Source organism: Gloeophyllum trabeum (genome assembly GCF_000344685.1).
Source record: "Gloeophyllum trabeum ATCC 11539 unplaced genomic scaffold GLOTRscaffold_00002, whole genome shotgun sequence".
Classification (NCBI taxonomy): Eukaryota; Fungi; Basidiomycota; class Agaricomycetes; order Gloeophyllales; family Gloeophyllaceae; genus Gloeophyllum; species Gloeophyllum trabeum.
In genome coordinates this window covers 2,159,161-2,175,428 of record NW_006920411.1, presented here as the reverse complement: position 1 = coordinate 2,175,428, position 16,268 = coordinate 2,159,161, and the positions used below count along the sequence as shown (strand labels likewise).

At 51.8% G+C, this 16,268-nt stretch overlaps 3 protein-coding genes across 3 annotated transcripts; 1 reads left to right on the top strand and 2 right to left on the bottom strand.

Annotated features, from left to right (window-relative positions):
- Positions 1 to 83: 83 nt before the first annotated feature.
- Positions 84 to 1,772, bottom strand: GLOTRDRAFT_114178 (aspartic peptidase A1). Its single transcript, XM_007864272.1, has 7 exons — positions 1,496 to 1,772; positions 1,382 to 1,437; positions 1,309 to 1,331; positions 1,013 to 1,258; positions 663 to 961; positions 349 to 603; positions 84 to 297 (listed from the first exon to the last, which is right to left on the bottom strand). The coding sequence occupies exons 1-7, from the start codon at positions 1,764 to 1,766 to the stop codon at positions 221 to 223; spliced, it is 1,227 nt and encodes a 408-aa protein (XP_007862463.1). The 5' UTR covers positions 1,767 to 1,772; the 3' UTR covers positions 84 to 220.
- Positions 1,773 to 2,064: 292 nt separating this feature from the next.
- GLOTRDRAFT_119580 (uncharacterized protein) lies at positions 2,065 to 4,152 on the top strand (the record flags this gene model as incomplete). Its single annotated transcript, XM_007864271.1, has 9 exons — positions 2,065 to 2,217; positions 2,281 to 2,330; positions 2,379 to 2,404; positions 2,458 to 2,548; positions 2,598 to 2,715; positions 2,764 to 3,487; positions 3,543 to 3,641; positions 3,694 to 4,022; positions 4,075 to 4,152. 9 exons carry the CDS (start codon positions 2,065 to 2,067, stop codon positions 4,150 to 4,152), a joined length of 1,668 nt encoding a protein of 555 aa, XP_007862462.1.
- On the bottom strand, positions 3,942 to 16,018 carry GLOTRDRAFT_136350 (uncharacterized protein). Its single transcript, XM_007864270.1, has 20 exons — positions 15,898 to 16,018; positions 15,136 to 15,845; positions 14,958 to 15,083; positions 14,771 to 14,901; positions 14,322 to 14,722; positions 13,064 to 14,268; positions 11,911 to 13,013; positions 9,846 to 11,862; positions 6,802 to 9,798; positions 6,230 to 6,751; positions 6,069 to 6,173; positions 5,812 to 6,012; positions 5,556 to 5,758; positions 5,267 to 5,504; positions 5,131 to 5,217; positions 4,900 to 5,077; positions 4,694 to 4,845; positions 4,465 to 4,641; positions 4,075 to 4,410; positions 3,942 to 4,022 (listed from the first exon to the last, which is right to left on the bottom strand). Exons 1-19 carry the CDS (start codon positions 15,971 to 15,973, stop codon positions 4,285 to 4,287), a joined length of 10,755 nt encoding a protein of 3,584 aa, XP_007862461.1. The 5' UTR covers positions 15,974 to 16,018; the 3' UTR covers positions 3,942 to 4,022; positions 4,075 to 4,284.
- Positions 16,019 to 16,268: the final 250 nt, after the last annotated feature.

The following is a 16,268-nucleotide window of genomic DNA, read 5'->3' as shown; positions in this document are numbered from 1 at the left end:
TACAACAGAACGATAGATGCTCGTCCATGCAGTCATAGTAGGCGAGACGTCATTATTCGCAGGCTTTTCGCAACGGGCCTGCATAAACCGGAGAACATATTATTCGGCGTAGACGGGCCAAGACTACTGGTACAAACATGTCATGCTGATCAAGATCGTGTGCTACTGGTATTGCAAGAGAAACAAGGTATGGAAATGTAATGGCAAAGCTGGAGGCAGCTCACTTAGCGGTGGCGAAGCCGACAGCGTCGCGACCAGCGTCGTAGACCGTGTAGTAGCGACGAAGGAAGACATCACCTGAAAGACAAAGGTGAGGATAGGTCCAGTTCAACACCATATTGCACTCACCAATGATCCAGAGATCGCCACCGGGCAGGTTGATGTCCATACCCTGGAATGATGAGATACAAGTACCCTGAACCTCAAGGACGTAGTCTGTGCCTTTCAACGGGTAAGCCTTGCCGTCGAAGTAGAAGGAGAGATCGGGAAGGTCGGGAACTTTAGCGCAGTCGACAGTGTACTGTCCATTCCAGGACTTAGTTGCCCCGATCTGCGCGTTAAGCATCTCGGCAACATCGGTGGGCAAGGCGATCAATGAGGTACCTAACGGTAAAAGAAACATTGACATTGACCGAACAAGAGCGACGGAGGAGGGAACTAACCAGTGTCGATGGCAGCGCCAGTGTTCTCAAGCTCAAGTTCATCGTCACCAAACTTGATCTTCTCCAACTCAACTTCCCAGTAAGCCTTTCGGCGAACCGGTGCGTAGTGGATGGCGCCAGAGTACGCAGATTCATCAACACCTCCAAAGATAGCCTCTCCACCATCTTCCTCGGAATCACCTAGACGGAAGGAGAAGACAGGCTCCTCAATCAGCTTCTGGTCGATCATATTGTAGAAGGGAGGCGTGATGTGGTTGACAGAGATCGTGTTGTAGGCCAAACCGAGAATACCATCAAACCTGGATATGACTAAGCAACCAGCTTCAGGTACCTAGGTGGACGGTACTTACTTGCCAAAGGCGAACGTGAGCCCTGGCTCCTTGGTTGCCTCAGCAAAATCCTGACCCTTGATGACAATATCGCCTATCGTCAGAACGTCATTGGACACGAAACCTTCCATAGAGCCGGTGCCATATTGAATGGAGAACTCAGACCCATTGGCCTTGTAGGTGGAGGACTTCGACGAATCGTACTTGGTGTGCAGGAAGCAGGCAATGGAGGTGCACTGGATGCTCGGAACCCAAAGGTTACTCGAGCTGAGGGGTCGGGTGAGTTTAGCATATATTGGAATTAGCTGTAACATTACCCAGTATCCAAAATAACTTTGAACTGAAATACGCGTTAGTGCAAGCTCGCGATGTCTGAAGGGCTCCACTTACAGTCTGAGGGGGAGTACCCAGAGAGATCTCCGTAAAGTACTGCGCGTTGGCGAAGTCTGAGCGTATGCTATATGTTAGGTTCCCGCACTACAGTATTACGACAAAGATACGTACTGCTCAGCGGCACGCCGTGACCACCAGCAACGGCAATCTCCTGTACCCAGTACAAGTCGTCGCCGCCCTGCTGAACGCGACGACCCTGCCCACCAGCCCCGAAAAGGGGCGTCTGGGGTTGCCCGCCGTACTTCTCAGCGAGCCAGGCAGCCTCGAGTTCAGGGTTGGAAGCTACAGGCTGCAGCTTCTTCAGCTTCAGCTTGTGCACTCCAGCAGCATTGGCCGTAAGGAAAGGGAGGACAAGGAACGTAAGGACGGATGAGAGGATCATGGTGGTGGAGAGGGAACAAGCCAACGTTGCCCCGTCCGCAGGTTGACGTACTCTGCTGTTGCTTCCGGCTGCGGGTCGTCGGAGCGACCCGAGTCTCCGCAGTCCCCGGTCCCCGGCCGGTCGAGTACCTTCGCGGCTTCCCAGCTCTCCGCTTGGGCTCGCTCTGAACGGTCGACTCTGTTGTGGCGCTTTGGTGGCACTTGTCTTTCTCTCACCGTGTGGTGCTGCTATTGCCATCGAGCCTCGAAATAACGCGTCTATGGCTTCCAAAACGCGCGCATCCAGGCGAAACGCTGGGATGGAGCTGGACTACGCGTCGCTCACGAATACGGAGCGGCTTATGCTGGCTCAGGCCGTGTACGAACTGGGCGCAGACGCGTGGAACGAAGTGTCTGAGCTTTTGAGCAAACATGCCCTCATCACGCGTCCTAAAAACACTTTTACCCCTGACGTTAGTGTACGAGTTGTCATCGATAGATTTCCCACCTGAAATATATTTCTTTGGACCGTAAAGGCATGTCAGGATCTATACACGCAGCTTATGCAGGAAGCTGATCTGGAGAGGTATGATTGACGATGCTCGACTAAGAGGAAATCCTGAGCATTCTACAGCCCAGAGGATATCAGTGCGAGCCGCGGTAAGCCAATACACACGTCTTGAGGCATTCTAGGAGTAATCGTTCGCCTGTAGCTCCGGTGCATCTCAAGCTGGCACAAAGGCACTATCAGGCCCGCGTACTTGAACTGAGAGACCTCATCGCTGCAGAGGAAGTGAAATTTAAGTGAGTATTGGGCATGCAGGATAAGTGGCACCCGTTCACAATGCCTTAGAACCATAGTCAAGGAGATAGACGAGATACGCTCCGGACTATGGGACACTAAACTGGACGACCAACCTCAGGCGACCCCGACCCAGGAAGTAACTGCGGAAGTGGCTAACACTATTGAGGTACAAGTTCTCTCAAGATACCGTCTTTGTATTAAGTTGCGTATTCAGGTAGCAAACCAGCATCCTGAGGATCATCCTTCGTCTCCAGCCGCTGAAGTTGCGGCAGAACCCTCGACGGCTGATGCAGTAATGACTTCCCCGTCTTCCGCTCCAGCAGAACTTGTCGAATCACCCAAACCGGACATCCCAGCACGGTCAACAACTAGCCCAGAAGCCAGTGCATCAGGAGAAGACAAGATGGAAACATCGATTCCGCCAGAGATTGCAAGGAGTCCGGCGCGACCCACGCGGTCCCCATCAGTCCAGCAGGCAGCAACAGAGCAAGATCACGAGGACCGAGGCCCAGGAGAGGAAGATGAGGTAGGCGCCACAGGATCTGCAGCTCATGTGGAACGAGCGATCTCGCCCGGTTCGCGCGACCAAGCAACAGATGAGCACATCCGGAGCCGCTCGCGATCGCGTGCAGCGACGTCGCAAGAGCCTGACATACAGCTGGAGCATATACCTGATGCCACGTCGACTAAAGAGAGTACTGACGGTGATATTGAAATGGCCAAAGAAGAGGAGCTGGCCAGGGAAGAGGAGCTGGCCAGGGAAGAGGAGCTGGCCAAGGAAGAGGAAGAGACGCCCGGCGTACCAGAAGACATAGACGTGCAACAAGTGAGCCAGGAAGTGGAGGTTGATGCCGACGAAGAAGGGGTCTCCGCTCCGGAGGATGGATCAGAACAAGCGCCTACTCCAAGCGACACCAGTTTCTCCCGACGGAGACAAGGTTGGTGCTCCTCTCAACAGAAGTCTACAGCGGCTTACCTTTGCCGCTCCCCTAGGTAAACGCAGGGCTTCCGACACTGGGACGACGGACTCGCAGAGAGAAAGGAAGAGGGCCAGAGAGGACTCGGAGCTCGCAGATGACGATGAACAAAGCGGTATGCTTAGGTCCACTTTCTTCACATCCACGCTGAATGAACATATATTTAGTCGGCTCCAGTCGCAGGCGTTCTGGCCGTCAAGTGGCCAATGTTGACCCAACAGCACTCAAACGATTCCAGACAGTCATCACCATGTTATACTCACAAATCGCCCAACATCGTAACGGCGCTATATTTCAAAATCCCATCAAGACCTCTGAGGCCCCAGATTACCATGATATCGTGAAGAGACCTATGGACCTGAAGACAATCAAACAGAAGATCAAGGACGGATTGATAGTCAATTCCTTAGAATTTCAACGTGATATCTATCTCATCTTCGCCAATGCGATGATGTATAATCGGCCTGGGTCTGACATCTACCGGATGGCTGAGCAGGTCAGTGGCACCTGATAGTGGATTTTATAACATGCCTCTGACGTTTTCAAAGATGATGCTGGACAGTGAGGGACATATCAATACGTTCAAGCATACAGAAGGTTTTGTTAGGGGCGTCCATCGCGTGTGACACCAGCCCTAGCTAATCCTGTTTATGCAAACTCTTAGTTTACTTTCGGGTCGGAATATACAATACATAATCTAATGATACAGCAGTAATTATACATCGCAAAGCAAATCGAGAGCACCAGAAACCCCATGACTAGAACCAAGGACTATATACTTCTTGCATTTTGGCTAGATTGATGGGATTCGTAGCCGATGAAATGAGGTTTGTGACCGTCTGGACCACCGGCGCTGTGGCGGGGTTGCTCGGATTTTGAACAGCCTGGTTACTCGACTCTGAGCGACTGCTGCAATGAATTTATGACAAAGAGCCCACCTGTTCCCTCTCCACTTTACACGCCATTGTTTCGGCCTTTTTGACTATGGCATCGATATTAGCAGCAACGTGGTTGCGGAATGTGATGTCGGCTGCATTCCAGGGTTTGTTGCGTAAATGAAGCCAAGTTATGACTTCATCTCTTGCAAACAAGCACAACTGCTGTTCCAAATCGAACTGGAGTCCGAATTCAGTGAGATTTCGAGAAGTTTGAACGAGATACACAAACCTCGGGCTCCGTCAAGCAACGTCCAATCGCCATCATGCTCGTCGTCAAGAGACCCTCCGTCATGATAGGTCCGACGAAGCGTTGCATGTTGGGCGTGAACCGGAAAGGCACGGTATCAGGGGTAGCGAACTGAGGGAGATTCGCAGCTACGCCTGCGAGCCTTGACTTTAGCTAGGTATCCGGGATTTGAATCGCAGAATGCATACCAGGCAGAAGCTCGCTCATGGCTATTTGCCCAGTGGCGCGTGATACATGGAAGCGAGACGGAAGGCGGCTGGTTAGACACAAGGTCCACGTCATGAAACTAGTGGCGGCGATTTGTAGGGTAAATTGCTTCCGCATCCGCCAGAATTCGCTTGGACCGTCCATAGTCCGCAACATATACTTATGTGAAGAGATCAGAACACCTCCTTGGTATAAGATGGTTAGAGCCGTACCCGGAAAAGGATGTCGTCTGGGACAAGCTTCAGCACAACCTCATCCAATACATCCTTCTTGAGAGTGAAGTACTCCGCTTTGCTGGGCTATTCAAGACAGTCAGAGATATGAAATGCTTGCTCCGACGAGACGTACCAGTCGTTTCTCATTGTGATTGAACTCCCGTAAGACGGTCTTAATCTTCTCTCCAACTACCAATATTGGATCCTCTTTGCTGACACCGGTATCTTCGCAATACTGGTCGTATATATCACCAAGATTGATGTAGGAAGAATCATTCTGCAGCAAACGCAGATTGGTACCACATGACACTGCCGCAGGAAGATGGAAGGTCAAGTTCCTCTTTCGGCTCTCCTTCTTGCGGCTCAATGTTCTATAACGACTCTCGTAAAGCGAGGCGCAGATAACAACTTGGCAGGCTTACCCATTGAAAGTCCTGAACAACTGCATAACTCTTTCCTCTCTGCGACAATGCCGGCCTGAAGGCAATTGTACGGCAAACGAAGTCTTCGAGCTGTCACTTCCATGGATGGTAAGGCGCCTGAAACAGTATCCATGGGATCGACAGTTCTCGAATTTGGGACCGAACTTCTGGATTCTGATGAAATTCTGGTTGCTATCCTTGTCCTAGATGCGGAGATTAACAAAGTTCATCAAGGGGATAGTATGGTTCGGCAGACCTCCGTATATTGGCCCGGAACTTCGATCTCGTCAAATTTACCGTACTGGAACTCCGTCAAATAATGACTGAGCAGGTCCAATGGTTGAACGCGGGGTCGAGAGTCAAGGTATTTCTCATATCTATCTCGCCACTGTTGTAGTTTCCCAATGTACTCCAGCTGCGTCAGCTTTGACTTGAGGAAATCTTCTTCGTAATCTTTCTGAAGAGACGTGAGCAGTGCAGAGACAAGCGCGAGAGATAGCGGAAACAACTCACTCGAGCAGGGCCTGTCAGATTGCCGACCATACGCTGGAGGTTGGCCTGCGTCTGTGGGGGCAATTGTCCGTCGTCCTCCGCCATTGGCACCCTGCTGAGATACGTCTACATGACAGCAAGCATGAAACTCAAGGTCACGCAACGCAAGGAAATCAACGCACATTAACACCGTCTAGCAGCAGCATGCATACGAATCTATAGATGTCTTCTTCCGGTGTGGCTTTGAACCGCTGGTTGATTTGATCTATCAACGTCTCCAAGCTGAGTATGAGAAGGGGGAAGGCTGTCTTGAGGATGTTGACAACCTCTTCGACATACTCCCAAGCCTGTCGCATTGGGTGGTACGCGGAAGCGTCATTGCCTGTTTGCGCCCCGGAGATGGGCGGAGCAGGTCTTTGTACATCCGGTACAGTGCCGTCCGAGCCTGAGCGTGCAACAGGGGCTGGGGACTGAGACGGACCGACTGAGTCATTCTCCTTCTTCGTCTCGTTGACTTCGTTGGTAGCATCTCGCATGGGATGATCTACATCAGTCCTTCGGGCTACATCTGCGGTCGTCGCCTGTTGAACTGAGGGCGCTCCATGGCTGCTGCCACTGGAAGCTCGAGCGGCTGCGGCTGCGGCTGCTTGTCTCTTGACAATTGCCATGTCCTCTTTCGTAGTCCGGAGAGGGAAGAAAAGGGCCTATTCTGCATGAGCATGAAGAGCGATAAAATATTATACCGTCCACGCACCTGAGGGTATAGTTTCGCAAGATTTAGTAGCAGGTATCGAGCTTGCTTGACTTCTCGTTGTGATATGGACAAACATAGTTGAGGTATTAAGGTGATCCAATACCAGAACGCTGCATCTCCTTTATAGGTGTCGAAAGCGCGCGAAATCGTGAATTGGCCATCATCAACGCTGAGCAGCCATAAGACCCGAGTCAGTAGAGGCCGACTTTTCCCGTTCTTGTGCAAGCCGGCAGCTTGCAGGTAACAGCTGACAGCGTGGGCAGCGTATGTCATATCGTTCGGCCTCTCTTTGAACATACGGTCGTTAAATTTGCCCCACTCTGCCCAAGCTTTAGCTTGATTCATGTCTAACTGTACCGCAGACCCGAATGCATGGTTGGCATCCTCGTAGCGCTGAACGCGAGCGTGGAACATTCCCTTCAGGGTGAAGAACTCCGCCTTTTGCGTACTCGAGAAGTACATCAAATTTGTATTGTTGATAACTTCCAAGCCTGCTTGCAAGTCGTTAGGCTTCTGATAGTGACAGCGCGCCTGTTCGCGAAGCTTGAGGAATGCCTCGGAGATTTCAATATTGGGTAAGGTATAGATCTTGTTCAAGTAAGTGAAGCAGACATCCAGGAGGTCATGTTTACGCGCTACATGGGCAAACCTGTTTATGATCCAAGCCGTCTCATGGAAGCCTCGATAGCCGAATGTATTGGAAGTCCCAGCAGCACCATTGGCATTGGGTCCGCTCTGTGGAATAAGTGGTATGTATCGCTTATTGATGGCGTGGAAAACATTCTGCCTCCAAGCTACGAGGTCACTCCAGAGGCTGATGTCGTCACAGCGGTCAGGAAGACGTTCACGCCAAGCCTGTAGTGGAATCTTGAGTTCCGCGGATTTCTTCTCAAGATTCGACGCGGTCGTGGACGCTAACGAGTTGAATATTTGGATCGCTTCTGTAAGTTCCACGAACTGTTGGAAGTGCTGGAGTAATGGCACGTGTGCAGGTGACAAGTAGGGAGGTAGAGCAATCCACTTTCGGAGGGATAGTTGCGTTGCGTCCTCCAATATTTTGGTGACTTCCGCAGCTACTTCCTGTGTCGCGGCATTGATAGCATGCTGGGCTGTGGCATTCGGTCCCGAGGCACCGTACGTCTCCGGAAGTTTAAGTAAGGCTATAAATGCTTCGAAGACCCGACGGCGAGGGGTCCCAATGTCTGGGAGGGAGTTGACGAGTTCTTCTAGGGAAGCTCGTTCCTCAGCCCAATTCTTAATGCGCCATGCACTTTCCAGCTGCAGCTCAACATTCCCTTCATTCCTGGCCAGTTCGAAAAGAATGTCCCATTGTTGTAGCTTCTCAGCAGCTAGCATCCAATGATCTTCCCAAAGACAGAATTCGGGTTCGGAAAATGGTATCGCTCCCGACCTCGTTTTACTCTGCGCTGTCTCGTACATAACAGCAGCTTGCTCCCACATCCCATTCTGCTCGAAAGCGATCGCAATATTGGTCTCACTGTGGAGGCTGCGCCTCCGCCAAAGACCGTAGAACAGATCATCTTCCGAGAGCTCGGCAAAGACTTCAGCAAGCGAATCGTAGATTGTATCTCGAACAGGAATTTCGTCCTCTCTCAAGTGGTCCAATGAACTCTCCAACAGCTCGAGCGACACGTGCCAGGTCCCGTAGTTCTTGGCAAGGTACTTGAGCAAGTGAGGCGGAAGCGTGATCGGAGGTATGCACGCATGCACTCCTGCCAGCAGAGACTGGATAACATTCGGTCGAAGCTCCGCTTGTTTCAGATGATATTCCCTGCTCAGCAGAATCATCACGTGCTGGGTAATGTCTGTCTGCTCTCGTCGCGATAAGCATCCCCAGGCAGCGGGGAATATTGTGAGCCAGATGTCATGGGCGACTTGGTGATCGAGGAATAGCAGACGCTGGAGAGGACGGACAACTTCCTGAGCACATCTTCGCCCGAAGACGGCGAAAAGGGCAGGGTCTAACGACCCTTTACGCTCGTCGATAAGGTCATGATCGCCATCCACAGTCCCCAGTAACAAGTGTAAAGCGATGTAGATCCAATTATATTCTGCTAGGGCCTCCCAACTCTGGACTCCCAGGACATATGCCAATCGAGCTGGCAAATTTCGAGGAATGGAACTATCCAGGAGGTCCATGAACTTTTCGCGTAGGGAAGCTTCGCGGCAGCGACAACCAGTCAGGAAAGCCTGCTCTAGCCTTGTAGTAAGATCGCTGCGACGCAGAGAAGCATCAGTGTAGATGTCCAGGATCAATTCGAGATAGCTGTTGAACAGCGCTTCGCCGCGCGTCTCAAATGCGACCATTCTTTGCAGGAGCGCCGCCTTCTCTTTCACAGTAGGGAAAGCGTCACGCTTTTGGATGGCCCAATCGCGCGCCAGGTCCAGCAGGTATTTGCACAGGACGGGACTTTTGGACTTGTCAACGAAAAGTACCAAAGCTTGCAAAAGAGCTCTGCGGTCATCACCCAGGAACAAGATGCCTAGCTGGCATATATCGAGCAAGCAGATGGTGAGGCGGACCGTCATATCGAAATTCGGGGTCCCAGGAGCTGATGCGGTATGGTCCTTGAAGAGTTTCTGGAGGAGTTTGGCAATCGACGGGCTGAAAGGCTTTATCCTCTCGGGTATCGCCTGCACAACAGACTTCAACATGAGTAGGACACCTCGCAGAGTAGTCCCATTTCGCAATCCCTCTCCGATTGTTGAATAGACAAAGCGGTGGAATTCGCTCATATCACTTTGTTGCTCTTCATCCTCACTTGGAAGAGGGAACAGTCGAATCAGATGGTCGAAAACAGGATGCAAGGCATCATGCAGCGCTGCATCTTCGGACATGAGGCCCTTGCGTATGAGTTTTTGCAAGATAGCAGCGTTGGCATGGTACCAGGCATCCCCTTTATCCGCGGATACGATTTGAAGTACCTTGGCCGAGCTGATGGCTTGGCTGAGGGTAGCTTCATTGTTGAGTTCATTCTACACCACGTCAGTCTCTTAGCATGCCGCTACAGACTGTCACTCACCTGCTCCAGCGCTCTCGCGAAATAGTGTAATTTCACGGTGACTTCACTCCACCCCGGAGTCCCTACCATAGTCCGTAAAAGAGCTAACGCCCGAGGGACCAGGATATTTCTGGCGGGCGGCTCGTGCGGTGCGGTCGCCAGACGTACCAGATAGCTCACCATGGTCTCACGGAAGGGCATAGGTGTCACCCAATTCGCATTCTGCCTGTTGTCCCCAGATGCGGGAGTTTCATCAACCACGCCAGATGAGATAGTCTTCTGGTCCCAATCGAATATAACCTGGAGGATGTCAATGGAAAGAAGCCTTGACTCGTTGTGGGCCAAAACAGACAAGCCAAGTCGTGCGAGGCAGTTTACCATGTGTGGTACGAAAAGGGCCCGGACATGATAGAACAGTTGCGGCTGCCGCACGATAACCTGGTATACGATCATTATCTGGGCCAACCCGGTGCCTTCTTCTGCGAGCAATTTTCGAGTCGTTCTCGCCCATGTAGGCTGGTTACCTGGCTCTTGAGCGCCTGACCGTAACAACACAGGGGCGATAATATCCAAAGCTTGACGAATAGTGGCTCGTACTTCAGTGTGGGGTTGCTTCAATAATCCAGTCCAGGCGCGAAGGATGAACTTCTGTGGTGTATCGAACGCTTCGAAGAACCTAGCGGCCAATAGATACGCTGTCTGCTTGACCACGGGATCTTCGTGGCTGATATAGAACCAGGCGCATCGGATGACTTCCTTCTTGACAGGCTCAAGCATGTCGTGATAATGTTGGACCATGACAGTAGTGAAGTGCAACAGCTCGACTTTGAACATGCCATCCGCCTCAGACAACGCGGCATCATCCAACATTGGACGCCATATACTTGCATGAACCTTAGCTATGATCTCTTCGTCCAGGAGACCCTCCTTGGGTATCGTACCGGATGCTTGTCTTAAGAGCATGGGAGTGATGATGGAGCGCATGAAGTATGCTTTGCGTGGCCATGGTACACTCTCGTCCTTGAACCAGATAAGGAAACGAGTCAAAATATTGCGCTTGTACGCGAGAGATTCCCTTGAAGCCACATGGCGATACAGGAAGTGTGATAGCTTCATCAAGTCCAGCGGTACGCTGCGAGTGTAAATTGCAACAATTTCGAAGAGGATGTCAATCCGGGGCGACTGCTTTAAGGCCTCTTCGAAGATAGACAGGATCAAGGAATAGCGCTGAGTCAAATCCATCCCAACGGCGGCCTGTTCAGTGCCTGGACTGAGATTCCATATCTTCACCAGGGCTCCTAGAGCGTACCCATTGTGATGCAGCCAGTCGGGAACATACTTATTCAGGTCGGAGCAAATCTCTAGCCCAGGCATGATTAGGCTCTGATCATTACCATAGAAGCACATAGTGACTAGCGTGGACGTCCTTGAAGCCAACTCGCGAAGGACACTGGGTGCAAGATTGGCCTGAAGTATTGTCCTCAGGGTTCTCATATGCCGGGGGAAGTGGAGGTGGCGCATGAAGAAGTCCACAGCATCGATAGGATACTTATCAAGATACTTCGCAAGGGGCTCCGAGAACGGGGATTGGCCAGAGAAGTGCATCTGAGCTTCCGTCTGCACTATGGCATTAACGAGTGCGTCCAGGAATATGTTGGCAGCCGATGGGAGGAGGTGGAATATGTTAGCGAGTCGAACAAGCTTCGTGATGCCCTCGTTTTCTGTCAAGGGCAGCCTCGACGACTCTTGCAACATCTGAGGATCAGCCACTACTCTGAAATGATCCAGGAGTTTGTGCCCTATCTCGACCTTGAAGTAGTTCGTCAGGAGCTCCAGAAGCCTGGCCAGACCTTCGAGGCCAGGAACGGACAAACGTTTAGGGTCCGCTAGGTTCATAAGGATAGGCCGAAGACCTGTCTGCAACAGCTCCTTGGGGAGCCTGCTTTGGTGCGAAAGGACTGTTCTCAGGCCTTCATGCGCCACCTCTTTGACTTCAGGTGAAGAGGAGTACAAAGACTTGAAGTAGACCGTAGTCACCCTGTGCAAGAATCAGCCAAACTACGTAAAACCAGATTGGTCATCGTACCTTTGCCGTGTCGCAGTATGCTTGGAGAAGAAATCGGTCATGGGCATGGATGCTGTCAACAGCTTAATTGCGGCTACTCGGAGATTGATTATATCCAGGCCTCCTTGACGAGGGTTGCCACGACCGAGTAAGTTGGCATCGTCAGCGTCTGCTAGCGCCAACGTCTCATGCAAGAGTCGCAATAGCTCCTCATTCAACTCAGGCAATGGCGGATCCAAGCTGATGCAGTATCTCACAGCTTCAACCATTCCTATTTGGATAGGCAACGGAAGAGCTCGAAGAGGTTTGGTGTAGATTGTGGCCAACATACGGTCCCTGTGTGGCAACAAAAGTTCTACGGCAGGCTTCCCGCTGAGTTCCGCCAGCAGCTCGATGCACCCCTGGACCGCTTCGCGCACGATAGCGCTGGGACTGGAGAGCTCAGCGAAGAAGATCCCCGTCAAGTTACTGATCTTGTTTCGGACATTGAGCGCATCATCTGCGCCCTGAGCAGTCGAGGGTGGTAAGTCAGCGTTGCTCACACGTAGGACGCGTTTCAATACATCCAGGACTTCGTCCACATCCCGAGGGAGGTCGGACGGAAGATCTTTGAGAACGTGCAGCAGAGTGCGTACAAGGTCCACTTCTCGATCAGTGATCCATTTCACACCGACGTCTGGAGTGCAAGTCATGATCTTGATTCCTGCACAACCGGCACTCTTCCGAACCCATGTATCCTCAAAGCAAAGTCCGCTGAAGCGGCTAGCTATCTGATGCAGAGTAGGAATGACATCCTGCGGCGAGACCATGATGCTATTCCCAAGTTCAATAAGCCCCTTGATTATGGACGATACGAGGTCTTGCGCCTTCTGGGCCTCTGATCGCTCATCTCGTGCTAGGGCATGGGGGAGTGCATCCAAATAGCACGCTAGAAGAGGACTGGGATGACGGCGAACGCCCATATCCTTCGTGAATGACTTTCGCGTCTCCGTGCGGAAGACGAGCTGAGAAATCTTGTGGATGTAGTCCTCGGCTTGGGAAGCGATATCCGGAATGTGTACCGCGTCGAAAACGCCCTCTAGACATTGACTGAATACTTCCTGTCTCGTATAGCCTTGAACTCCCTGGGATACCTGGTTAGTATACATGGTGCCGTTAGGAGTTGCTAGCTCACATCATGCGCAAGGATAGTGATGCAGTTCTCAAGGTAGTTATAGGCCTGGGTGCGGAGCGAAGAAGCTGACCCTCGCAAGACACGTAATGCCAGTGTAGACATGGGAACAAGATCGATGTCTTTGACCCTTCCACTGAAGGATAGGGCAAATGTTGCTGGCTCGGAGTATGGGTGATAGTTCAAAGCAGGCTCGCGCATCAGCAATCTGCGATTCCGCCCCCCAAGCTTGCCTAGGATACGTGCTGCGGAACTGGAATGGTGGTGGCTTGCAGGAAGCGGCTTCAGGTGACTATGTAGAGCCTCCGTCAACTCCCTGAGGACGGTATTGAGGGTAGGATCCAGGAAGTCCGGCGTAAGGTTGTCGATGCATAACTCCAATGTCCTCAGTCCTTGAGAAGCCAACTCGAGCGGTCCACGGAGAGCATACACGAGCGGTCGCATGAGGTACGATAGATGTGGTAGGAGGTGCGTTAGGCGCAGAGGAACAATGAGACAGAGCTCTACGATCATGTCGCGATTCAAGCCCTGCGACGCTTGCAGTTGCCGGTTCAGACTCTCCAGCAAGTCCGGTAGAAGAGGGAGAACCTCTTTGTATAGTAATTCGAATCGGCCACCGCCACCCCCAATGGCTCGAAACAGTGCGCGCAGAAGGAAGTAGTAGTTTGCAGGCTTTGTCGCCTTAGCCGCAAGCGGGAAACATGCCATGATGAGCTTCCCTATATGCGCCGCCAGGATGGGCTCATTCGTCTGAGGGAATATCCCGACGGCGGCGAAAGCCATCTTGTAGAGCCGAATCGTGACGACAGCGGTTTGATCGTCAGTGTCTCCTAGTAAAGAGAGCCTGTCGATCAAAAAGCGAAGAACAATGGCGATCAAAGTGGGAGATATCGGTTCCTTGCCAAACAACGACTGGCATATCTGCAGAAGCGTCGGGCGACGCTGAGCAGAGTCGAAAAAGAAACCCATCTTCTGGGTCCAGACTTCCTGAACGACATGGAGGTTCACCTCAACAAGGGTCTGACCGAAGGTTTCCATAGCATCATTGCCTTCCCTTGGATCCACATCGTATAGGTTCATGGCCTTGATGCAGCCTTCGAACAGGCGAGATATCAGGATACCGTCCGGGACCGGTCCGTCCGTCCTCTTTAAGTTGAGTAAACATGCACGGCAGCACAGCATCAATGGTCGAAAGAGAAGACGAGCCTCTGTGTATTCAACGTTTTAGTATGGGTAATAGGGACACCCTGGCGTCACTTACCGTGGAGCACTTCCTCAGGCTTCTCCAAGGCATACATTGCACCCGCGACAGGACGGGACTTATCCATGGAAGCATAGTCCATGACAGTCTGCTCGCCATTCCTCTGACTCTCTAGCTTAAGCGAAACCTCGTGCTGTACTGTATTCATGGCTTCTAACCGTTCGATGCAAGACTCCAGCAAGGAAGTCAGAGCCCTATTTGCCAGCTGCCGATTGTCCTTCTGGACAATACCGTCTGCTAGGTTGATGATGACCTTTGCAAACATGATATGCACATTGCTCATCAGAGACTGGTTATGCATTAGTGTCGCATAGACATTGGCGATCCTCGCCATTTGGTTCGTTGTCAACTCCGGGCGAAGATGATGCACGAAGTCGGCTAGAGCGACGTAGACTGACGCACTGCATGCACCGTCAGAGTAAGGCCAGTATGGTATGGACAGGGCTTACCGCAGCGTCTCCCTGGCACCCACTCCCTTCCCCAACAAAACGTCCTCGTCAAACAGTTTGTCAACGTGGGGAAGAAGGGCTCTTCTGTATGGTGTCGTTGACAGGAGATGCCTCATAACGATAATGAGATCCTAATCAGGCGGGTAATCAGCGCATGGGAAGTCCGCCGCATGCATGACAACCTTACCCTGCGAGAGCCAACAGCATTCGGAGGGCAATCCTGGAACAGGCGCAAGCCTGTGAGGACTAATGTATTGCCGTACTTATCATATTCCTCCAGGCCGCGCAGGATGTAGGCGGAATAGGATATCATCTGTGATACTCACGTCTAGATGGGACACAGGAACAAGTGACAGAACGCTCACTTTGATCTGGGCATGAATAAACTCGCCATACGCTTGGACATTCTTGATAGTAGGTGCTACGCCAGTCCAGAACCCTCCCATGGCCTCATAGTTCTCCCTCGCCGCCTTCTGAGCAGGCGACTCCAGTGTGAGCACCTCGAAGTTGAGTGGCAGGAGAGCCGGAACATGTTTGTTGAGTAAAGGGCGATGGCTCTGGGAGAAAGTCACTATGGTCATACACATCTCAGAAAGAACTCTGAAACTCTTCGTGCTCGGCAACACCACATTGGGGTCCACAGCCTCAGACTCTTCGGAAAGCAGTTCCACCACTAGATCCTTCATGTTTTGGAAGCTGACGGTGAGGACAGACATGAACTCCGCCACAGTCTCTTCGTTAATGATTCTGAAGTAGCGCGTCAGGTCAATGATAGTCTTGCAGGAGAGGACCCCGTTCTCCTCATTGTCGTGCCGAAGCACGTGAAGCAAGCCATTGATGAGATTCAAAGCGAGGGGTCGGACAGTCTCATGGTAGGGGACGCGATGCAAAATATCCACTATGGTTCGGCGCAATGCGAACTCGAAAGTATCCCTCTTGAAAGCCGGCTCTCCAGAACGCAAGACCTCGAGCAAGACAGTGATCATGTTCGGCAGGATACGATTGGCGTCGGAGTCGCGCACAATGTCAATCAGCTCGCGTAGTTCATTTACAGCGGTTACTTTGTCCTTTAAGGCTATAGTCTGTCGTGAGTAGCAGTCGGTGCATCCAACGCGTATAAAACGTACCACATCCTGGATCTGCAACACGGGCTGCTCGTATCTCCAGCTCAGCAGCAGTAGCAAGTGGGGGAACGTTCTCCATGACGGCGGAGGAGCAGTCTAAGACTGCGATGAAAGACGCCCCCGGGCGTTTGGGGGGTGAATGTGGCACGAAAGAGCAAGACTCGAGCTTCAGCTTAAGCCTTTACTCAAACCACGTGACCGCACGTGTAATGATCGAGGATCTAATTATACATGCCTCCTCATTGGATACTAGTACAGCACCCGCTTCGAAGGTGGACTTCGACCTCATACAGTTTACTGAGGACGTCCTTATCCTTGCCTTATCCCTATGCTCTCGTCGGTAATCCACCCTTCCGAAACAATGCACTTCACAA